The 25,471-nt window shown below is 38.5% G+C and overlaps 1 protein-coding gene across 6 annotated transcripts in view; it reads right to left on the minus strand.

The window, feature by feature from the left end:
* Positions 1–25,471, minus strand: part of IL13RA2 (interleukin 13 receptor subunit alpha 2) — a 78,206-nt gene that overhangs the window by 38,453 nt on the left and 14,282 nt on the right. For 2 of the 6 annotated variants that reach the window (XM_070462159.1, XM_070462165.1), the window contains exon 3: positions 1,929–2,048. The exons of 2 other annotated variants lie outside the window; for them this stretch is intronic. In XM_070462159.1, the coding sequence (XP_070318260.1) occupies positions 1,929–1,958 (30 nt within the window). In that variant the 5' untranslated portion in view covers positions 1,959–2,048. Of the gene's footprint in view, positions 1–1,928; positions 2,049–13,303; positions 13,444–19,999; positions 20,175–25,471 lie in introns of those variants that run through there. 2 more of the 6 variants (XM_070462163.1, XM_070462164.1) reach the window with 2 other exon arrangements.

Below are 25,471 nucleotides of genomic sequence, written 5' to 3' on the forward strand. Positions count from 1 at the left end.
CAATTATCCTTCAATTAAAAAAAATAATTTAAATTTAAAAAAAAACTGTCAATAGGCCAAGTAAGATGAGGCCTGAGAATGGTCTAATAAGTTTGGCAAACTGAAGATAACTGGTAACATTGATAAGGGAATAAGTGGAATGTCTGGAGCAAAACAGATTAAAGTGGGTTCAGGAAAAAAAATGGAAGGATAAAAATTAGAAACAATAAGTATGGATAATTCTCTTGAAACTTTTGCAATGAAGGAACATAAGGTGCTCTTGCTAAGAGGAAGTCACGCAATTTCTTCCCTTTGAAGACATGAATGGAGAACATCTTACATAAAGGCTTGATCCTGTTGTTACTTGGATTTTGGTCATACCTGTTTAGTAACAGTGAATGTTCTTATTTGAAGGATGCAGGCCAGAGTATTTTAGGATTGTACTGATCCTTATCAAAGCATACCATACCAAGGCAGAACATTTTTCTGAGACAATTAAAAACGAAGATAGTTTCACCAGTGATTATTTTAACATATACTTCCCATCTGCTCAAATTGTTTTACTAAGGTATCTGCACCTTCTCACATTTCCAATGAAATATTATTTTTAAAAGCCTGCAATTTTTCCAGACTATTGAACATCTTTACTTTCCATCTATGTGCAATCTGGGATTTCATCTTTTTCTTCTAAATTTGTCTTCTGCAGCAAAAGTAACAACAAAAGAAACAACTTTATATTTTTATAAGGCACTTTAAAAATTTGACTATTGGTCTAGAAATATGACTGAAGATCAGAATGAAGGAATAGCAGAAATCCTGGCTCGAGGGAACATAAAACCTATATGGTATTTTGAAAACTTTGAAACAAAGGGATCAAATAATATAACTATACAAACTCCCAAAGGGTTCCAGTAAGTATGTATCTTTAAGCAAGAGGATTTGTATTCTGCCTTAGATTGGCAGTCTATTTGAAACTCAGCATAGAGGGTCCTATTTCATCATTCACGCTCTTGCTGTTTGTTTCTTCTCCCACAGACCTCTCATCTTCTTTCCTTATATTCTTCTTTTTCTAATTTCTCCCTCTTTTCCTCTCTCTTATTGATGTGTTTTTCTTTTCCGTTAGGTGGAAATAAATATATTTTTTGATTTCTGACTGTCCTTATTTTTATAATACTAGAGCATTCTCTCTTTGGGGCTTCCCTGGTAGTTCAGCTGGTAAAGAATCCACCTGCAATGCAGGAGATCCCAGTTCAATTCCTGGGTCAGGAAGATCCCCTGGAGAAGGGATAAGCTACCCACTCCAGTATTCTTGGGCTTCCCTCATGGCTCAGATGGTAAAGAATCCACCTGCAGTGCAGGAGACCTGGGTTTGATCCCTGGGTTGGGAAGATCCCCTGGAGGAGGGCATGGCAACCCACTCCAGTATTCCTGCCTGGAGAATCCCCATGGACAGAGGTGCCTGGCAGGCTACAGTCCATGGGGTTGCAAAGAGTCAGACTAAGTGACTAAGTACAGCACATTCTCTTTTCTCAATATATTTTCCATAATTCTTTGGCTTCAGAATATTTTCCAAGCATTACTTGAAGATTAGGCCAGTTTTGTAACCTTGTAAGTTTACTTTTTAAAAGTGTTCATGACCAAAAAAAGTTCTTTTTAACTTGTATGTAGGCAGACCTTTATTGTTTTTCACTGGGCTGACTGTCCTTCATAAAAGAGAATTTCCTGGTTTAAGAGGACTGGTTCTTTATCTGCTTAAAAGCTCTAAATCCACTTCATAATTTTAAGTGGTAAATCTGCCTACTCACCCACTTTCTCACTGTTTTTGATAGCTGCTTGTAAGCATGGATTAGACAATATTTCCTAAAGACTTCAGAGTCTTGTCATCAAAATAGAACCTCAGAGTGTCTATTTTTATGGCTTGTGCCTTTGGTTGCTGTATTGGTGCTTACATGGTCATAGGCATCCATCCAGATCTTCATTTCACAGACATTTCCTGAGTATTCATCTTTGCACTCAAGTCTACAGATATGAAAATGACCTAGATGCAGAATTCCCTGCCATCAAGTTTACTGAAGGAGAGCAAAAAAGAAAAACAAAACAAACAACACAGTAAGTCAAAACACACTTATCAGAATGGCCAAAATTCAGGACACTGATGCCAATAATAAACGCTGATAAGGCTGTGGAGCAACAGGAACTCTCATTCATTGCTGGTAGGAATGCAAAATTGTACAGCCACTTTGGAAGATAATTTGGCCATTTCTCACAAAACTAAACAAATTATTACCATATGATCCAGCAGTCATGCTCCTTGGTTATTTACCAAAAGGAGTTGAAAATTTATGTGCACACAAAAACCTGCATACAAATATGTATAGCAGCTTTATTCACAATTGCAAAAACTTCTAGTTTGGAAGCAACCAAGATGTCACTCAGTTCATTCATGCACAGGGCAAAGTTTAAATGATGTAGCACTTCCCTTGGCTGGAGTCTCCAACCAAATATCTGGGGAAAACATCATACTGAGCCATCTCACCCATAAATATTATAATCACAAAATGCTGAAATAGAAACTTTTCACAGTGAAAAAATACAATGTGACAACACTTCAGTATTCCTCCTTGAGGCCTTCAAAGACCTTATTGTTCTAAATGCCATCTGGAGTTTCTGCCAATACGAGAAACTTGCAGGTATCACAGCCCTCTCCCCACCACCATGAGCTGCTGTTGCCACAGTTTTCTGAATGTTCTGATAGTGTATGCACATATTTTCAATCCAATGCTGTTTCACCTTTTTCATATATATGTTGACAGCTCATCCATATGCTTTGTTTATTCTCAAAATGTCCTGGAGTTCAAATCCTCAATGAATCAGTACTAATTCCAGTAATAATGTACACTGTTCTTCCTGCCAAAGTGCCAGATAAATAAAATGGCTGATTCCAAAGACAGAGAGTAATCACTGCTGGATGAGTAAAGTCAAACATACCTAGAGAAAAGAATGATTTGTAGTAGAATCAAACCTAGAAAAGCATGGCTTTGCCTTCCTTTGATGGGCCATCCATGGGAGAGTTAGAATGACCAATTCCTTCTAGCCCCCAACCCTGTTTCATTCCTTAGAAATGGGCAGTTTGCTCTTCAGGAATCCCTAGGCCCTCTTGATTCTCTTGGTTGTTGTTTAGTTGCTCAGTCATATCTGATGCTTTGCAACCCCATGGACTGTAGCCCACCAGACTCCTCTGTCCATGGAATTCTCCAGGCAAGAATACTAGAGTGGGTTGTCATTTCCTACTCCAGGGGGTCTTCCTGACCAAGGGAGTGAATCCGGGTCTCCTGCACTGGCAGGCAGCTTCTTTATCAGTGAACCACCAGGGAAGCCCCAATTCTCTAGATACTTACTAACAAAAGAAATATATATACACACATAAATTCACACACAAAAAAACATACTTGGCTTCCACCGTCTATCACCATGGCTTATATGCAGATGAGAAAACAGGCCAGATAAGTTAACTGATTTTCCCATAATCCCCTTTCACTCTAGTTTACATTTTAAGTACTGTCACTGTGATAATTTTTTCAGCTTTGCAACGATTTGATTGTTTTTTCCAAATCCATCTGGCAGACTTTGCCTTCTTCCTTTCTTTGTTAAATCTAGATTAGCTCCCATACTCCCAAACTAAAACTTCCCTTCTGCCTGTTTGTCCTAATTTCTTAAGAAAATCCCAGCCAATAAAATGAGTCCAGCTTTCAGGCTTTCTCTGGGCCCACACCTGAGAAGGTGAGTGTTGAAGGAATAAGTCTCACAATAGATTAGTTCCATGATAAAGTTATAATATTCAATTTTAAAGGAACCCACAATACAGCTCAGAAACACTATTATATGCCTCTGTTTAGCTTTATTCCATTCTTGACAATAATTATAAACTTCTTCCAGTACCTTCCATCCTCTCATTTCTTCTCCCTTGATCTCAGCACATGACTTTGTCTCTCTAAAATCAAAATTGAGTAAGGACCTATTGGATAGCACAGAGAACCCTTCTCAGTGCTCTATAATGATCTATATGGGAAAATAATCTTTAAAAAGTGAATATATGTATATGTATAACTGATTCACTTTGCTGTATACCTGAAACCAACACAACATTGTAAATCAACTATACTCTAATAAAAATTTTAACAAATAAATTTAAAAAATTGAAACTATTGTATGGAGATTCCCTCATTTTCTTGATTCCACATTTTCCCCATATCCTCTCTTCCTTCCCTACTGTTATAAAAAAAAGAGTATATTCCCCACTAAGGTAAAACCCTTCATATGTGTTTTGAACTCCAACTATGATCACATTATCAGGGTCCTTATAATTTAATATTTTCTTTTCTCCTATATCTTCAGAGAAGGGATAGCAAACAACTTCAGTATTCTTGACTGGAGAATCCCATGAACAGTATGAAAAGGCAAAAGGGTATGACACCAGAAGATGAGCGCTGTACGTGAGTAGGTGTCAAATAAGCCATTGGGGAAGAGCAGAGAAATGGCTCCAGATACAATGAAGAGGCTGGGCCAAAACAGAAATGATGCTCAGCTATAGATGTGCCTGGTGGTGAACATTTGATGCAAAGAGAGGCACAATAAAGGACAGAAATGGTATGGACCTAACAGAAGCAGAAGATATTAAGAAGAGGTGACAAGAATACACAGAAGAACTATACAAAAATATCTTCATGACCCAGATAACCATGATGGTGTGATCACTCACCTAGAGCCAGATCCTAGAATGCGAAGTCAAGTGGGCCTTAGGAAGCATCACTAGAACAAAGCTAGTGGAGGTGATGGATTTCCAGTTGAGCTATTTCAAAGCTAAAGAGACGATTCTGTGAAAGTGCTGCACTCAATATGTTAGCAAATTTGGAAAACTCAGCAGTGGCCACAGGACTGGAAAAGGTCAGTTTTCATTCCAATCTCAAAGAAAGGCAATGTCAAAGAATGTTCAAACTACTGCACAATTGCACTCATCTCACACACTAGCAAAGTAATGCTCAAAATTCTCCAAGCCAGGCTTCAACAGTACGTGAACCATGAACTTCCAAATATTCAAGCTGGATTTAGAAAAAGCAGAGGAACCAGAGATCAAATTGCCAACATCTGCTGGATCATAGAAAAAGCAAGAGAATTCCAGAAAAACATCTACTTCTGCTTTATTGACTATGCTAAAGTCTTTGTGTGGATCACAACAAACTGTGGAAAATTCTTAAAGAGATGGGAATACCAGACCACCTTACCTGTCTCCTGAGAAACCTGTATGCAGGTCAAGAAGCAATAGTTAGAACTGGACATGGAACAACAGACTGGTTCCAAATTGGAAAAGGGGTACGTCAAGGCTGTATATTGTCACCCTGCTTATTTAACTTATATGCAGAGTACATCATGAGAAATGCTGGGCTGGATGAAGCACAAGCTGGAATCAAGGTTGCTGGGAGAAATATCAATAACCTCAGATACACAGATGACACCACCCTTATGGCAGAAAGCAAAGAAGAACTAAAGAGCCTCTTGATGAAAGTGAAAGAGGAGAGTGAAAAAACTGGCTTAAAATTCAGCATTCAAAAAACCGAAGATCATGGCAACTGGTCCCATCACTTCATGGCAAATAGATGGGGAACAATGGAAACAGTGAAAGACTTTATTTTGGGTGCTCCAAAATCACTGCAGATGGTAACTACAACCATGAAATTAAAAGACCCTTGCTTCTTGGAGAAAAGCTATGACCAACCTAGAAAGTGAAAGAAAGAAAGAAAGTGAAGTAACTCAGTCGTGTCTGACTCTTTGTGACCTCATGGACTGTAGCCTACCAGGCTCCTCCATCCATGGGATTTACCAAGCAAGAGTACTGGAGTGAGTTGCCAGTTCCTCTCCCAGGTCTCCCACACTGTAGGCAGACCCTTTACCATTTGAGCCACCAGGGAAGTGATGACCAACCTAGACAACATATTAAAAAGCAGAGGCATTACTTTGCCGACAAAGGTCTATATAGTCAAAGCTATGGTTTTTCTAGTAGTCATGTATGGGTGTGAGAGTTGAACCATAAAGAAGGCTGAGCACTGAAGAATTGATGCTTTTGAACTGTGGTGTTGGAGAAAACTCTTGAGAGTCTCTTGGACAGCAAGGAGATCCAACCAGTCCATCCTAAAGGAAATTAGTCCTGAATATTCATTGGAAGGACTGATGCTGAAGCTGAAACTCCAATACTTTGCCATTTGATGTGAACAACTGACTCACTGGAAAAGATCCTCCTGCTGGGAGTGATGGAAGGAAGGAGGAGAAGGGGATGACAGAGGATGAGATGGTTGGATGGCATCACAGACTCAATGGACATTAATTTGAACAAGCTCCAGAAGTTGATGAGGGACAGAGAAGCCTGGTGTGCTGCAGTCCATGGGGTCACAAAGAGTCGGATATGACTGAGCGACTGAACTGAACTGGTGGTGAAAGTAAAGTCTGATGCTGTAAAGAAGAATATTGCATTGGAACCTAAAAAGTTAGCTCCATGAAAAAGAAATTTGATGTGGTCAAGCAGGAGATGACAAGTGTAAACATAGACATTTTAGGAATCAGTGAACTGAAATGGATGGGTGAGTGAATTTAAATAAGATGATTATTATATCTATGACTGTGGGCAAGAATCCCTTAGAAGAAATGGAATAGTCCTCATAGTCAACAAAAGAGTCCAAAATGCAGTACTTGGGTAATCTCAAAAATGACAGAATGATCTCAGTTTGTTTCCAAGGCAAATCATTCAACATCACAGTAATCCAAGTCTATGTCCCAACCACTAATGCCAAAGAAGCTGAAGTTGAACAGTTCTATGAAGATCTACAAGACTTTCTAGAACTAACACCAAAAAAAGATGTCCTTTTCATCATAGAGGACTGGAATGCAAAAGTAGGAAGTCAAGAGATACCTGGAGTAACAGGCAAGTTTGGCTTTGGAGTACAAAATGAAGCAGGGCAAAGGCTAAGAGTTTTGTCAAGAGAACACATTGGTCATAGCAAACACCCTCTTCCAACAACACAAGAGACCACTCTATACATGGACATCATGAGATGGTCAATATCAAAATCAAATGGATTATATTCTTTGCAATAAAAGATGGAGAGCTCTATACAGCAAAAACAAGACTTGGAGCTGACTGTGGCTCAGATCATCAGCTCCTTATTGCAAAATTCAGGCTTAAATTGAAGAAAGTAGGGAAAACCACTAGGCCATTCAGGTATCAAATCCTTTACGATTACACAGTGGAGGTGATAAATAATTTAAGAGATTAGATCTGGTAGACAGAGTGCCTGAAGAACTATGGACAGAGGTTCATAACATTGTACAGGAGGTGGTGACCAAAACCATCCCCAAGAAAAAGAAATGCAAGAAGGCAAAATGGTTGTCTGAGGAGGCCTTACAAATAGCTGAGAAAAGAAGAGAAGTAAAAGGCAAAGGAGAAAGGAAATGATAAACCCAAAGCCAACTGAATGCAGAGTTCCAGAGAATAGCAAGGAGAGATAAGAAAGTCTTCTTAAGTGAATAATGCAAAGAAATAGAAAGGAAAACAATAGAATGGGAAAGACTAGAGATCTCTTCAAGAAAATTAGAGATATCAAGGGAACATTTCATGCAAAGATGGGCACAATAAGGACAGAAATGGAATGGACTGAACAACAACAAAAAAAGAGATTAAGAAGATGTGACAAGAATACACAGAAGAACTGTACAAAAAAAGGTCTTAATGACCCAGTTAACCACGATAGATTGGTTAGTCACCTAGAGCCAGATATCCTGGAGTGCAAAGTCAAGTGGGTCTTAGAAAGTGTCACTATGAACAAAGCTAGTGGAGGTGAAATTCCAGCTGAGCTATTTCAAATTCTAAAAGATGATGCTGTGAAAGTGCTGCATTCAATATGCCAGCAAATTTGGAAAACTCAGCAGTGGCCACAGGACTGAAAAAGGTCATTCAAATCCCAAAGAAAAGCAATGCCAAAGCATGTTTAAACTACTGTACTGTTGAGCTCATTTCACATGCTAGCAAGATAATGCTCAAAATCCTTTCAAGCTAGGCTTCAACAGTACAGTGAACTGAGAACTTTCAGATGTTCAAGTTGGATTTAGAAAAGGCAGAGGAACCAGAGATCAAATTGCCAACATCTGGTGGGTCATAAAAAAGCAAGGGAATTCCAGAGAAACATCTCCTTCTACTTCATTGACAACTCAAGTCTTTGACTGGGTTGATCATAACAAATTGTGGAAAATTCTTAAAGAAATGGGAACACCAGACCATCTTACCTGTCTACTGAGAAACCTGTATGCAAGACAAGAAGCAGCAGTAAGAACCGGACATAGAATAATGAACTGGTTCATAATTGGGGAAGAAATACGTCAAGGCTGTATATAGTCACCCTGCTTATTTAACTTATATGCAGAGTACATCATGCAAAATGCCAGGCTGGATGAATCACAAGCTGGAATCAAGATTGCTGGGAGAAATATCAACAACCTCAGATATGCAGATGACACCACTCTAATGGCAGAAAGTGAAGAGGAACTAAAGAGCCTCTTGATGAAGGTGAAAAGAGGAGAGTGAAAAAGCTGGCTTAAAATTCAGCATTCAAAAAACTAAGATCATGGCATCTGGTCCCATCACTTCATGGCAAATAGATGGGGGAAAAGTGGAAACAATGGCAGATTTTATTTTCCTGGGCTCCAAAATCACTGTGGACACTTGACTGCAGCCATGAAAATAAAAGACGCTTGCTCCTTAAAGAAAAGCTATAACAAACCTAGACAGCGTATTAAAAAGCAGAGACATCACTTTGGCAACAAAGGTCCATATAGTTAAAACTATGGTCTTTCCAGTAGTCATGTACAGGTGTGAGTTGGACCATAAAGAAGACTGAGTGCTGAAGAATTGATGTTTTTGAACTGTGGTGCTAGAGAAGACTCTTGAGAGTCCCTTGGACAGCAGAAGTCATGTCTGATTCTTTGCGATCCCGTATACTATACAGTCCATGGAATTCTCTAGGCCAGAATACTGGAGTGGGTAGCCTTTCCCTTCTCTAGAAGATCTTCCCAACCTACATATCGAATCCAGGTCTCCCGCATTGAAGGCAGATTCTTTACCAGCTGAGCCACAAGGGAAGGTGATCCAGCCAGTCATTCCTAAAAAAAGCCAACCCTGAATATTCATTGGAAGGACTGATGCTGAGGCTGAAGCTCCAATACTTTGGCCACATTACATGAAGATCTAACTCATTGGAAAAGACTCTTATGCTGGGAAAGATTGAAGGCAGGAGAAGAAGGGGGCAACAGAGGTTGGGATGGTTGGATGGCATCATCAACTCAATGGACATGAGTTTGAGCAAACTCCAGGAGATAGTGGAGGACAGAGGAGCCTGGTGTGCTGCAGTCCATGGGGTCGCAAAGAGTCAGACACGACTTAGCAGCTGAACAACAACTATATATATCTTCAATATATATGAGATGTGTGTACAGATACATAAATATCAGTTGGATATATCCATTAGCATTTGAATATCTTCATTTCTCCCCAAACTTAAAAAAAACTATCTTGCCCATATATTTGTCTCCACTTACTGCTCTAATTCTCCCATCTTCTTCACAGTCAAATTTCTAGGAAGAGTTGTCTATCTTTGTTATTTTTACACCTCCCACTCACTCTTCACCTCTCCATTTCCTTCCAGCTTCTTCCACCAATCAATGACTTTCCTGAAACAGGTCCTCCTAAGAATAACTAGTGGCCTCCATGTGACTGAATCCAATCAATCATTTTTAGCCCAACCTTAGTGGAATTCACCTGTTAACCACCATCCTTCTTGAAACAGTGTTCCCTTGGCTTTTTTCACAGCAGTGTCCCAGTTTTCCTTCTACCTCTCTGGCTACACTTTTCATTTCATAAAGGTTCACACTTTACTTATCCTAATATTAAATGAAGTTCTTTGAAGCCCTCATCTCTTTTGACTCTATGTTCTCCCTAGGAAAATTTATCCACTCCCTAGCTTCCATTACCATCTATATGCCATTGACTTTCAAACATTTCTCTCTCACTCAAGCTACTGTTTCTGTTCTGAGCTCCAGACCTGTATATCTAATTGTTTTCTCAAAACTGTACACTTAGAAGTCTCAAACACAACACAAATGCAAAATATCAAAATCACAATCTTCCAACTGAAAAGGGGTCCTTTTGCCAGAGGTGTTGTAGTTTCAAAGTGTCAAGGTATGGTGGTCCCATATCACTGATTGGCATTAGAATCTATTCAACAGTACAAACCAGAAATCAAAGCACAGACACCTAATCAAAGAAGACCCAGAGGGATCGGGTGGAGAGGGAGGTGGGAGGGGGGACCGGGATGGGGAATACATGGAAATCCATGGCTAATTCATTTCAATGTATGACAAAAACTACTGCAATGATGTAAAGTAATTAGCCTCCAACTAATAAAAATAAATGGAAAAAAAAAGAATAAACACTATATATATATAGTATATATGGGTTATGTCTAACCCATAATCATTTAATCCATTTTTCAAACATCCTGTGAAATTACCTGAATCTGTCTCCCTCCCATACTAGTTCAAATCATCATCATAATTTGCTTGGACTCTTACAATAACTTATTAATACATGCCCCTGAATTTACTGTGGCACCACCCTATTTCCACACTGCAGGCTAAGTGCCTTTCTTCTGTTTTCCAAATGTAAATATGATTATGCAATTTCCTTACTAAAAATTCTTCACAGCTTCCTTCTGGAATAAAAATAAAAATTTTTGACTTGATTCTCAAGGTCCTAAGTATTGTGACATCTGACTACTTTTACAGATGTCTTTTATGCATTCTTCTACATTGTGCTCTGGGCTGTCACTACAGGGCCTGTGCACTTGTTATTCCATCTTCCTGGAATATTCATATCCCCCTTGGACTAGTTCACTTCTACTCATATTATTTTCTCCATTTTACATGAGAAAATGAGACACAGAAGGGTTAAATTACTGATCCAAGACTACATAGATAGTAAGTAAGAAAGATAGTAAGTACAAGTGAAGTGGGCTTCCCTTGTAGCTCAGTCGGTAAAGAATCTGCCTGCAGTGCAGGAGACCCGGGTTCAATCCCTGGGTTGGGAAGATCCCCTGGAGAAGGAAATGGCAACCCACTCCAGTATCCTTACCTGGAAAATCTCATGGACAGAGGAGCCTGGTGGACTGCAGTCCATGGGGTTGCAAAGAATCGTGCAAGACTAAGTGACTAACACTTACGTACTTACTTAAGTAGGAAGAAGCAGTATTACAGCCTAATCAGTCTGATTCTAGAAACAATCCTTTTAATTCATAAAACACTGACACTGGAAACTTTCCTTCAAAGTAGTTAGAGTTTAAAATTATACATTTATCATTGTGACTGTTTGAGTAGGGTCCATAACTCTGGTTATTGTAAAGCCCACGAGAGCAGAAACTGCTTCTGCTTTTGTATTAGTATGAAGCCTGTCACATGGTAGGCAATAAATGTCCGCTGAATGAGTAAATGAACTGATATGACTTTGACTATGAACTAGTTATTTCCAGAGACACTCTCATTTTGGAAAACTGACAGACTCCTGATCCAAAACAAAGTTACCATGCATGCTCTATCATAGTGCCTTGATACTTCTACATCAGTCACCAATAATATTTTTAACTTGTGTAAATAACAAACCTGTACGTACCAAAGAAAGGCATGCAGAAGAAAGTATATTTTTCCTAGAACACTGATAAATTCCATTTATGAAGATTTTCTTAAAATAGCCAAATAACCCTTCAGTACATGATTTCAAAACACAGATAGATGACGTAATTCAGTTGTCTCTGTTTCAAAGAATGTGAATACACACAGGGATTATAGATATTCAAAACACTAATGCAACTTGTCATCAATTTCCTTTCCTCTATTTCCAGTACTTAATGACAGTATGACTTCCCAAGCAGCGTCCTAAACCAGAAACATAGGAATCATCCTAGATTCTTTTCTTTCATTTATCTTCAACCATCATTTCACCCCCACAGATCCCTTCTCTAATTATTATACCTTTGTGACCTATCCATATCACTCCATCTTCACTGTCATGACCCTAATTCTAACCATCACCATTCCTTGACTGATGAAGTACAATTACTTTCTGATACATTCTACCCATACAATAAGTCAGATTCAAGCAATCTTCAATGCTGTAGCCAGTGTGACCTTTTCAAAACACAAATACATCCATTCAAACTCCTTCACTGGCTTCCTATTGCTCTACAGGTCAGTTTATAATAGCTCACAATTCAATGCTACTTACAGTGTGCTAAGTACTTTTGTAAGCACTGCACTGTATTAATTCACTTAATCCTGACCATGGTATTATGAAATAGGCAGTGATGTCATCCCATTTTACCAATAAGGAAACTGAGGCACAGAAAAGCTAAATGATTATCCCAAGGTCCCATAGGTAGTAACAAATGGAGACAGATTCAAAGGCAAGCAAGTATTGTTCTAGAGTTTGTGCCTTAATCTCTATGCATGCAGCATTGTCTCTCATAAAATAACATATAAACTCTTTACCATAGTAATCAATACTTCTTATTATACAGACCTTATTAACACTTTCAGTCTCATCTCCTACCTATAGATCTTGAAAAGTAGAGTCTTGTATCTGTAAGCTGTTGGTTATGCAGGTCGCCTGATACCAATCCTGTTTTACCTAGCCTAATCATTGATTACCCTTAGTCACTGAGATTTAGCTCAAGTCGCACTTACTTCTGGGCTTCCCAGGTGGCTCAGTTGTTTAAGAATCTGCCAGCAATGTAGGAAATACAGGTTTGACCCCTGAGTCAGGAAGATCCCCTGGAGGAGAGCATGGTAACTCACTCCAGTATTCCTGCTTGGAGAATACAATGGGACAGAGGAGCCTGGTGGGCTCCATAGGGTCCATAGGATCGCAAAGAATCAGACATGACTGAAGTAACTGAACATGCAGACATACATAGCACTTAACTTCTATAAGCTTTCTGCACTCCCTCTTCCCAGAATGAATTTTGTAAGTCTCCTCTGTACTCTCTACTGAAATATTAGGGAATGAAATTCTGCAGTATGTTAAGAGGCACTCACAATTTAGTGAAGGGAGAATCTCATAAACAGACAAGTATTGTCAATATATTTTGGGATAATTCTTTGTATTTTGGTCTAAGTTTTTTCACTTCTCCCTACCATTTCAAGAAGACAGTTGAGCTTTTTTATTCTTCCTTACCTCACCCAAGGAGATCCCTACTCCCCGCTTTCCAGGACTGAAATTTGAAGTTTTCCACACAGGCTTTCCTTCCTGGCTTCTGTATTCCCAAAACCCAAGCTCACTGGAGAGATCATACTTGGGGGTACCAATGCAGGTCTCTGGAAGACAGAATTTCTTTTAGGATATTCAAAATAGAAAGGGATATACACTTTAAACAAAATGAAGTCAGGGCTCTGATAGGGGTTAGAGGTGGCAAGGAGAGCAGGAGAACTCAATGTTCAATAGTGGCAGCCAAGGAAGGGCAAAAGCTCAGAGAAATTATAATGAATGTGCTGGGCTCTAGACACAGGGGACTCAATCCCAGCAATCATCCAGCTCCCTAAGCATGATACAGAAGAAGCAGCAGCAAACCAAAAAGGAACATCCTTGACAGAGACAAAATGGTATACCAGAGACTATATCATAGAGTTGACAGAAAGTTAATGATCAGTGACCAAAAGGGCCTACCTGGTAGTGTGGTGTTCCCTAAGGTTTCAGCATATTTGCTCGAGCCAGTAGGAGGCTCAAGTATTGACTGAACTTGCATATTTTATTTTTCTGGCAGAATGTTGAATACAAGGGAACTGAACATATTTAAATGTGAAATTTCTTACATACCCATATTTGTGGACTATTTCATGATGCTAACTTCAATTAAAAGTAAAGATATACCCATTTGAATGCAGAGTTCCAAAGAATAGTAAGGAGAGACATAAAAGCATTTCTCAGTGATCAATGCGAAGAAATAGAGGAAAACAATAGAATTGGGAAAGACTAGAGATCTCTTCAAGAAAATTAGAGATACCAAGGGAAATTTTCATGCAAAGATGGGCACAATAAAAGACAGAAATGGTATGAACCTAACAGAAGCAGAAGATATTAAGAAGAGGTGGCAAGAATACACAGAAAAACTGTACAAAAAAGATCTTCATGACCCAGATAATCATGATGGTGTGATCACTCACCTTAGAGCCAGACATCCTGGAATGTGAAGTCAAGTGAGCCTTAGGAAGCATCACTACAAACAAAGCTAGTGGAGGTGATGGAATTCCAGTTGAGCTATTTCAAATTCTAAAAGATGATGCTGTGAAAGTGCTGCACTCAATATGCCAGCAAATTTGGAAAACTCAGCAGTGGCCACAGGACTGGAAAAGGTCAGTTTTCATTCCAGTCCCAAAGAAAGGCAATGCCAAAGAATGCTCAAACTACCACACAATTGCATTCATCTCACACGCTAGTAAAGTAATGCTCAAAATTCTCTAAGCCAGGCTTCAACAGTACATGAACCGTGAACTTCCAGATGTTCAAGTTGGATTTAGAAAAGGCAGAGGAAACAGAGATCAAATTGCCAACATCTGTTGGATCATCACAAATGCAAGAGAGTTCTAGACAAACATTTATTTCTGCTTTACTGACTATGCCAAAGCCTTTGACTGTGTGGATCACAATAAACTGGAAAATTCTTAGAGATGGGACTACCAGATCACTTGACCTGCCTCCTGAGAAATCTGCATGCAGGTCAGGAAGCAACAGTTAGAACTGGGCATGGAACAACAGACTGGTTTGTAACTGGGAAAAGAGTGTGTCAAGGATGTATATTGTCAACCTGCTTATTTAACTTACATGTAGAGTACATCATGAGAAATGCTGGGCTGGAGGAGGCACAAGCTGGACTCAAGATTGCTGGGAGAAATATCAATAACCACAGATATGCAGATGGCACCACCCTTATGGCAGAAAGTGAAGAACTAAAGAGCCTCTTGATGAAAGTGAAAGAGGAGAGTGAAAAAGTTGGCTTAAAACTCAATATTCAGAAAACTAAGATCATGGCATCTGGCCCCATCACTTCATGGCAAATAGATGGGGAAACAGTGACAGACTTTATTTTGGGGGGCTCCAAAATCACTGCAGATGGTGACTGCAGCCATGAAATTAAAAGATGCTTGCTCCTTGGAAGAAAAGTTATGACCAACCTAGACAGCATATTAAAAAGCAGAGACATTACTTTGCCGACAAAGGTCCATCTAGTCAAAGCTATGGTTTTTCCAGTAGTCATGTATGGATGTGAGAGTTGGACTATAAAGAAAGCTGAGCACTGAAGAATTGATGCTTTTGAACTATGGTGTTGGAGAAGACTCTTGAGAGTCCCTTGGACTGCAAGGAGATCCAACCAGTCCATCCTAAAGGAAATCAGTTCTGAATATTCATTGGAAGGACTGATGCTGAAGCTGAAACTCATACTTCGACCTCCTCATGGGAAGAACTGACTCACTGGAAAAGACCCTGATGCCAGGAAAGATTGAAGGCAGGAGGAGAAAGGGACAGAGGATGAGATGGTTGGATGGCATCACTGACTCAATGGACATGAATTTGAGTAGACTCCGGGAGTTGGTGATGGACAGGAAGGCCTGCCATGGCCATGGGGTCACAAAGAGTCAGACACAACCGAGCGACTGAACTGAACTAAACTGAACTTCAATTATAATGAAGTGAAGTAAACTCGCTCAGTCCTGTCTGACTCTTTGCAACCCCATGGACTGTAGCCTGCCAGGCTCTTCTGTCCATGGGATTCTCCAGGCCAGAATACTGGAGTGGGTAGCCGTTCCCTTCTCCAGGGGATCTTCCCAACCCAAGGATCAAACCTGGGTCTCCTGCATTGCAGGTGAATTCTTTACCAACTAAGCCACCAGGGAAGCCCCAATTATAATAAGATGTGGTAAGTTTGAAGAGAGAGGCAAGCACTTAGAAGCACAGAGGAATGGCACATAATCTACTCTTGGGAGTGGTGGAGTCAAGTAAGTGTCCTAGAGGAATATGTATCTAAACATCTTCATAGATAAGGAGTAGGTGTGTGCCTGGGGAATTTGAGGAAAGGATTTCTCTTCAATGCTAATTAATGAAGCAAAAGCAAGGAAGTGAGAAATCTTAATGAATTCATGGATTACACAAGCGGTTTGCTTTGGCTGCAGTGTGCTGGTACATTCCCAAGTGGTGCAGTGGTAAAGAATCTGCCTGCCAATGCAGGAGATGCAAGAGACTCAGGTTCAATCCCTGGGTTGGGAAGATCCCCTGGAGAAGGAAATGGCAACCACTCCAGTATTCTTGCCTGGGAAATTCCATGAACAGAGGAGCCTGGCAGGCTGCAGTCCACAGGGTTGCAAAGAGTCAGACACAATTGAGCACACACTTCTGAGTCTTGTTAAGACTTTGGAATTAATCTGATGGTAATAAATGGTACTGACAGGAGAAACTGATAATCATTGACATTAGTGAAGCAGAAGATTCTGAGGAAAAAGCATTCAAAAGCCAAGAGTCTCACAAGTCAATGAAGGAAAGACATGGGGGAAGCAAGACAAGAACTGAAATGTGTCTGCTGTACTTGGAAATAAGAAGTAATTAGTGACCATGGTAAAGGCAGTTTTATGTGTGAACCCATTATTGAAGTTTGGTTGTACAAAGAAGGGTCAAGAAATGGTCTTTCCTCCCTCCTCTCACTAAGAAAAGAACTCACAGAGAGGAAAAGGTTAAAAATACAGAAGAGAAAGGTGATAATTATATAAAAAGATCCCTGAAATAGCAAGAGGAAGGTACGAAATCTAAAACAAAGGCAGAGAGATTGAACTTGGATTGATAGAGGGCTAGTTTTTCCTCAGACAAAAGCACGGATGAATATGCAAATCAATGTATGTATAAAAGACAAGGTAGGTGGAAGAGAGGTTCAGACACACCTGGTGATTCTTATTTTCTATGTTAAATAAGACCCAAATCCACCTCTTGAGAATAAATGTGCAGTAGCTGAGTAGGAGACTTAAGAGAAGTGACCGTTTGCAACAGCCAACAAAGAGGGCATAAAAGAGATGAAGGAAATCCATCTGAATAATGACATGTAGAAGAATGACCCGGTTAGCTCCTATTCATTTTTTAGATCTCAGCTCAGATGTCACTTAGAGAAGCTGAAGTGCAGCCTCTGTTACATGCTTTTAGAGCACTGACTACTTTTCCTTTAAAGATTTATAATGGTTTTAACCTTATATTTATCTAATTAACTTCTACTTCATTAGACAATAAAGTCAATGAGGATTAAGTAAGTGTTAGTCACTCAGTCGTGTCCAACTTTTTGTGACCCCATGGACTGCAGCCCACCAGGCTCCTCTGTCCATGAGATTTTCCAATGAAGATTAGGGAATATGTTTACTTTGCTCACTATGATACCATTTAACCCTTAGTTTCCCATCTCTAAACCGTGAAGAACATTAATCCTTTTCTACATGTGTATGATATAGATATAGTTAGCTTAGCACCAAACTAGAATTTCAGATATAAGAAAGCAGAAACTTCAAATTGTTCCCTGTTGTATCCTCAGTACTTAGCACAGTGCATGACACAGTGGATGGTCAATAAATATTTGCCTAGACAAGTAAAACCAATATGGCAGGACACCAAATCTCCTGACTTCCATTCCAGTGCTTTGCTTTTTCCACTCTACCACAACTACCAACACCAAATGTTTAATACTTTATAATTAATATATATGCATATATATTATTATTTTTGTTTTACTCAAGAAGAAATTGAAGTTCTGAGAGATTAATTATCCCATGAAAGTTAAACAGCTAATTAGCATGCAGAATCAGAATTCAGTTCCAGGTCTTCCTGTATCCTAAATCTGAGTTCTTTCTATCATTTCACACTGCTGCTAAGATATTAAATGATGAAAGACTTAATACATGAACTCTCCCAGGGGTATGTGCATTTGGAAGTCCTCCTAACATCTCCTCTGGCAAAGATAAACAAAACAAGCAAAGTAATCATTTAGTGGTAAAATCTCAGGGAAAGTGAACGTGACGAGTCAATGAAGATGATATTTGTGGACAGGCACCTGTCAACAGCTTTGCAAATCATATCATGTAGGCACCTGCCCACCTACTCTGTGACTCTATGTTATCCATCTCCCCAGTATAAATCTTGATCCAACAGACAGAATGAAAGACATAATTCCAAATCTTCTCAGTATTGTCTCCATGGGACTATAGAAGAAGCATGGAATAATGGGAAGAGCCTAGACACTGAAGCCACACAAATCTAAACAACACACTTCAGCTTTCTGTACCTAAATTTTTTTACCTATAACGTGAAGGCAGTAATACTGGGGGTTTAGAAAATACTTAAATGGGATGAAAGTAGAGTGAAAGTGAAAGTCACTCAGTCGTGTCTGACTCTGTGACCCCATGGACTGTAGCCTTCCAGGCTTCTCTGTTCATGGAATTCTCCAGGCAAGAATACTGGAGTGGGTTGCCATTCCCTTCTCCAGAGGATCTTCCCAACTCAGGGATCGAACCCGATATCTCGCATTGCAAGTGGATTCTTTACCGTCTGAGCCACCAGGGAAGCCCAGCATATTGAGCATAAAAACCCAATTACTATTAGTTGTCTTCAGCTTCTCCTATATCTCGGATCCACCTCCTATCAATTCTTTGGAGACACTCTGAAAAATACATCAAAGGGAACAAGCAATCTATCTCACCCTCACTTCTCCAAGTTGTAAAAAATTACAGGTGATATTTCTCCGATTGTAAAAAAAAAAAAAAAAAATAGCCTGAAGGCAAGTTCTTAATTTACAGGTAACATCATAGCATCAAAAAAATTAAGACTCCAATAGTTGTTCTGTCTCTCCTTTGTTTAATCTTATTGTTTGAATAATCATTTCAAACATTTCTACTGCCTTTCACAACATTAGGCAGAGTCAGGACATCTGATTCATTTTACAGATGAAGAAATAAAGACAGAGAGGTGGTAGGATGTCCATCCCAAGGTCACAGGACTATATGGGAGGATCTAGAACTGAAAACTAGATCTCTTAGTCCTTTGTTTATTATTTAATAACAATAAGAAATCATCTATGAGATTAACTCTTAAACACCCTAAAAATTCTGTGTATCAATAAAATTTTGACCAAAGACAGCTGATAGACACCCTGTATTCATGTCCTAATTTTATATATCTTTTTACATATTCAAAAAAGAAAGATAATCTGGAAGCACCCAAAATGAGTGCAATGTATAAAAGTGATAGTTACATTTAAGTGTTAACTATATATTCTTTCAAAGGAAGAGGGCATCAAATGCATAAAATGCTAGTTGACTTCAGAGCAAAAACAATGAAAATCAGAAGTTTTATTTTAATAACTTACTATATATTTAACCATAATATTCAAATAAATGAAATCATCATATGTAGAGGTATGTATGCTCCATACATTAAATTAAACTGTCATATAAAGATAAATCATTCATTTTAAAGGAGCTCTATGGTTATTTCTAAGCTTAAGAGAGAAAAGTTACAGTGAAGTGGAAAATTTACATTTATAGAAAAAAAATCACATAGAAATCTCAGAAAACTTAACTCTAAAATGCAACTATCTTTACCATTTCTAATGGACCAGGTTTGCTTATAAAAGGTATGATTTTTTTATAGACAATAAAAGCTAATAATAAAAATTAAAATCAAGTGTTATTTACTCTGATTACCCATCACCGATTAGTTAACTTCATGCAAAATATTACAATATTTCCCCAGATTAATATTGTCAAGTCAACTTTGCCACAAAAAAGAATTATGAGCCCCTTTTAAAAGAAGTGAAGAAAGTGAAACAAAAAGTTATTCAAAATAGCTTACCTTTAATCCCCACACTCCCTCCCTCAAATTTAAGTTCCAGACTTACTACAAGTGAATAATGTGTCCAGTTATAATTGAATTCTTCTGCAATGTCACTGAAATCTGTCTCAATGAACAGTTTCTTAGCTTAACGGATTTTTAATGACCTTAGAACTGAAGTCTTTATGGAGGAGGAGCTCTGCCTTATCCACCAAATGTACTGTCATGAGAATATATGAATTCAAACAAGTCAGCATTCAAGGTTATATTTGTCAAAAGATTCAGAGGAAATCACAAAGTTCATCTGAATGATTTTTTTCCCTTTTAATTAGTTCCTGATATGGCATTGCAGTATGCCAATGTTATTTTACTATGTGACTCACCACATTGGGAATTAAAAGATAAATGACTAAAGGTAATTATGTGATTGCCAGGACTTTGTTGTTTCCTCAGAGTGCACTATCTATAAAGTACTTTACTGTGTTGAGTTTCAAATATCTTTAAGTATGAAAAGAGTCATAAGTGGACAAACAATGAGGAAATCTGGATTCAACTCTAGACTCTCCTTCCCACAGTCAGCTAGGTGACCTTGGGCAATTTCTTTAACTTCTTTGGCCTCAGTTTCAAAAAAAAATTATTGAATGGAACCTCAAAACTCATCTAGTCTAACTTTCAATTCCAAGCAAAAATTGCCTCTGCATTTCCCCTAAGAAACAGTCAATTTCTCATATGTAAAATTAGCAGTTAGAACTAGATGATGACTAAGGTTTTTCCTGATTTCTAAAATTTCTGGTGTTGTAATTAAAACTCAGTAAGTGTCATGTATATTTTTTCCATTGAAAGTTTATCTAATAGCCCTTTACATAACCAAACAAGATTTTATGTTAGCCCAGATAAAATTAAGAAACTCAGATCACCATCAAGTTGTCCTTCATCCTTCAAGTCTCCACAGTTTTTAATCTACTTCTGATTTTATCTCCACTACCAGGAACTATGCAAAACTATAAGAAGCTGGATACTTTTGATGTTTTTTGAAAGTAGATGAAGTGGTGACAGTGATTTATCCCAAAATAGGAATGAACTGAAATTCCATTCAGTCTATACACCATCTAATATTCCAATGGATAAAAAGTATCTTTCTTGCCTTGGAACACAGGTTCAGACTTGATAACTTCTCTCAGACATCAAAGATATATTTTACATTAAATATATGAATAAACAAATAAAAAGCAAAGAATCTGACTGAAGAGGGGACGATGGATTACAGCCTTAACTCCGTTACTAACTTTGTTTTACCTAAGTTTTTTTTTTCTTCTTTATTCATTTGCAAAGTTAATGCTTCCCCTTAAATTGAAGTTGAAGGTGGAAAGAAACAGAATTGTTCAGGGAGTTTGGTATTTGCTTTTCAGATGGCAGCTAGTTTGGCTCTTTCACACTCATTTTTGTCAGAAATTACTTATCAGGCCTACGTGAGGAATTTTATAATCAGAATTTGCTGACAAAATGATAAGGAAATAGAGACGTAGAATTCAAAATCTTCTTTCCTTTCCCTGTGATCACAATTCTAATTAATTAATTCATCTTCTACTTAAAAAAAAACTCTCTAGAAAGTTTTCAAGCTTCCTGTTTCCACCAAATCTTCTGGCCCTTGCAAATATTTTATTATATTATGTAGTATAATGGAGAGGTACAATTAAAGAAATAGAAGTATAATAATATCTTGGAATAACACAGCACATTTATTTATAGACAAGCAAACTGTCAGCTACAAATTGGCACTTGCCATCTACCTCTACAAGGATTAAATCATGTGCTGCTGCAGCTGCTGATTTTCAACACCCCTGAAAGGAGTTCAGGGTGGAGAGCAGAAATGAGGCACTCTGTGCTCTGGGAAAAACTGGCAGGACAGGTCTTCAGATAGTATTTTTAGGAGCTGAATTTATGAGCCCAATTCTTGCATCTCCTCATATCTAGAAAAGCACTACAATCCTTCATGGTGACACCTGTTTCTCATGACTAGCAGTCACCTACAAGAGACTAGAAGAAACTTTCACAAAAAATATCTGCTTGATTGCATGTAGTTCCCCTTCATCAAAATCACATATTTTAGACCTTCCCCTCTACCTCTTTGGAGCAGTTTCTCAGCTATCTGAAGCTAAAATGAGGCTATAGTCCTCATTTTGCCTGAAATAAAACTTGACTCATAACTCTCACACTGTGTGTTTTTGTTGATAAAACCATAAATTAAGTGTCATACCTTGGTGCCCATGGAGGATTAGTCCCATGATCCCCACACAGATACCAAAAGCCATGGATGTTCAAGTCCCTTATATAAAACGGTACAGTACAACTGGCCCTCCTTATCTGTGGATGCAGAATACCCATATCTGGAGGGCTGACTGTATAGTTGATAAAATGAAGTGGAAACAATAATGCACCATGCCTCAAAATTAAAGTTGATTAGATTTGAGCTTCTACTTTGATTTGATAGCTTAGTCAGTGAAAGCATAGGCTTAGCTTTGCTTTTGGGTGTGAAGGGAAAGACACTAAAAAGACAACTCATTTTATTTTATTTTTTTTTCCCTTGTGGCATTTATTTTATTTTATTTTTTCCCATTTATTTTTATTAGTTGGAGGCTAATTACTTTAAAATATTGTAGTGGTTTTTGCCATACATTGACATGAATCAGCCATGGATTTACATGTGTTCCCCATCCCGATCCCCCCTCCCGCCTCCCTCCCCATCCCATCCCTCTGGGTCTTCCCAGTGCACCAGCCCTGAGCACTTGTCTCATGCATCCAGCCTGGGCTGGTGATCTGTTTCACCCTTGATAATATACTTGTTTCAATGCTATTCTCTCAGAACATCCCACCCTCGCCTTCTCCCACAGAGTCCAAAAGTCTGTTCTGTACATCTGTGTCTCTTTTTCTGTTTTGCATATAGGGTTATCATTACCATCTTTTTAAATTCCATATATATGCGTTAGTATACTGTATTGGTCTTTATCTTTCTGGCTTACTTCATTCTGTATAATGGGCTCCAGTTTCATCCATCTCATTAGAACTGATTCAAATGAATTCTTTTTAATAGCTGAGTAACATTCCATTGTATATATGTACCATAGCTTTCTTATCCATTCATCTGCTGATGGGCATCTAGGTTGCTTCCATGTCCTGGCTATTATAAACAGTGCTGTGATGAACACTGGGGTACACGTGTCTCTTTCATATCTGGTTTCCTCGGTGTGTATGCACAGGAGTGGGATTGCTGGGTCTTATGGCAGTTCTATTTCCAGTTTTTTAAGGAATCTCCACACTGTTCTCCATAGTGGCTGAATTAGTTTGCATTCCCACCAACAGTGTAAGAAGGTTCCCTTTTCTCCACACCTTCTCCAGCACTTATTGTTTGTAGACTTTTTGATAGTAGCCATTCTGACTGGCATGTAATGATACCTCATTGTGGTTTTGATTTGCATTTCTCTGATAATGAGTGATGTTGAGCATCTTTTCATGTGTTTGTTACAACTCATTTTAATATAGTAAAAGTCCTACTTGATGGCTTTCTAGCGGCATCAATAGAAATTGCCAGTGATACTTTGTATGCTTATACTTATAACACTCATTACTCTGACCCAGACACAAAGCATGTTACAATTCCTAAAAAAAGAAAGAGAGAGAAAGAGAGAGAGAATTTGGGAATAAGCCTAATTGCTGTAGAGAAAGGAAGTGGGACAAGACTAGTTGGAGCAGTCCCCTACTAGCTGAAAGTTAGTCTACACCAAAACCAAAAAAGGGTATAAATCCACATTTGATGAAGGCCAGGGTCAGTGTAACCCAAGGGACATGAAATGAAGAAGTACATCAAAGCCTCAGAGCAGGGAAGTTTCTAAGAACAGTTGGGATAAGGTCATTCTTCTGAGAGAATTGGGCAAGATGATACAAATGATTCTGCAAGCAGTCAACAGTCAATCCCTGAAAAGTGGTCAGCAAAAACAGCCAAAGATTTAGGCCTGGATCCCAATTTCAACAGAGACATAGAATAAGAACTGAACTTCAGATCGGAACCAAAGTCCAATTAAACAGCCAGTAGCAGATGGTGGGGTAAGAGAGAAAATCTAAAGCCTGAGCTTACAAACTGTCCCAGGGGCCCAGATCAATTTCAGAGGCATAGCACACATTAGGCTTTTTCCAAACCTCCACCTGCTAAAACAGAATGGTTCTTATTGGGTCAAGAGTATGTCAGAACTGAGACTTCGTAGGCTGATATCACTAGGATAGACAAGTACTATCCATGAGCTCTTTAGCAGGAATGTATTTTTTGTTGTTGTTCAGTTGCTAAGTTTGTGTCCAACTCTTTTGCAACCCTATGGACTGCAGCATGGCAGGCTTCCCTGTCCTTCACTATCTCCCAGAGTTTGCTCAAACTCATGTCCATTGAGTCAGTGATGCCATCCAACCATCTCATCCTCTGTCACCCCCTTCTCCTCCTGCCCTCAATCTTTCTCAGCATCAGGGTCTTTTCCAGTGAGTTGGCTCTTTGCATCAGGTGGTCAAAGTATTGGAGCTTCAGCTTCAGCATCAGTCCTTCCAATGAATATTCAGGGTTGATTTCCTTGTAACATATTTATTACCTTATTTTATCAATTAGCACCCTGAGATAGTTAAGGAGATAATATTTCAGTTTTAAAAATTAATATCACTCAAGTTTCAATAGGTTAAATTACTTCCAGAAATCAAACATTCAAGAAAAATAAAACTTGGGTACACCTCACAACTAGTCCAGTGCTTTTCCTGTAAAACTACTGCTGGGATTCTTCCTGATACCTCAGCAGCTAAAATAGCTGACTGGCAGGGGTCATGATTATCTCTTTCATTGTGTAAAGTTCTGCAACTCCCACCAAAACAGGAAATGGGAATTCTTGAACTGCTGATAAAATGAGGCAGTTAGCAAAGACATTATTTAATGTGCCATAGTATTATTTTCTTTGTAATGATAAAAGACATTAAATAAGCATGAACAAGAAAAATAAGTATTTAAAAATAATTAAAATAACCATTGAATATTTAGTTTATATGTACAAACACACACACTTTCTAAAAAAAATTTCTCTGAATTTGAGAACAGTTTTTAAACTTTCAGGCAAATGTCAAACTTCTCAGGTTCTGTGGGGATTTTTTTTAAAAATCATAACACCCCAGAAAACTGACTTGAAAAGTTATTTGGTATAGTTGACATGTCTACAGAAATGCAGTGTGCTATAAAGAACATACTCTGTGAGACAGACAACATCTAGACTGTCTGCATTCCCCTAAATCCAGTTTTTAATACTCTAAAACCAGCTATTATTAATAATTTATGAACAATGAATTCCTCTACAGACTACCACAGATTCAACATCAAGATACCAGAGCTAAAATTCTCAGGAAACCCACAAAAGCTGGGAAATACAATTAGCACCATCATGATGCAGTCCCCAGATTAACACCAAACAC

This window comes from Odocoileus virginianus, unplaced genomic scaffold (genome assembly GCF_023699985.2).
Source record: "Odocoileus virginianus isolate 20LAN1187 ecotype Illinois unplaced genomic scaffold, Ovbor_1.2 Unplaced_Scaffold_1, whole genome shotgun sequence".
NCBI classification, from domain to species: domain Eukaryota; kingdom Metazoa; phylum Chordata; class Mammalia; order Artiodactyla; family Cervidae; genus Odocoileus; species Odocoileus virginianus.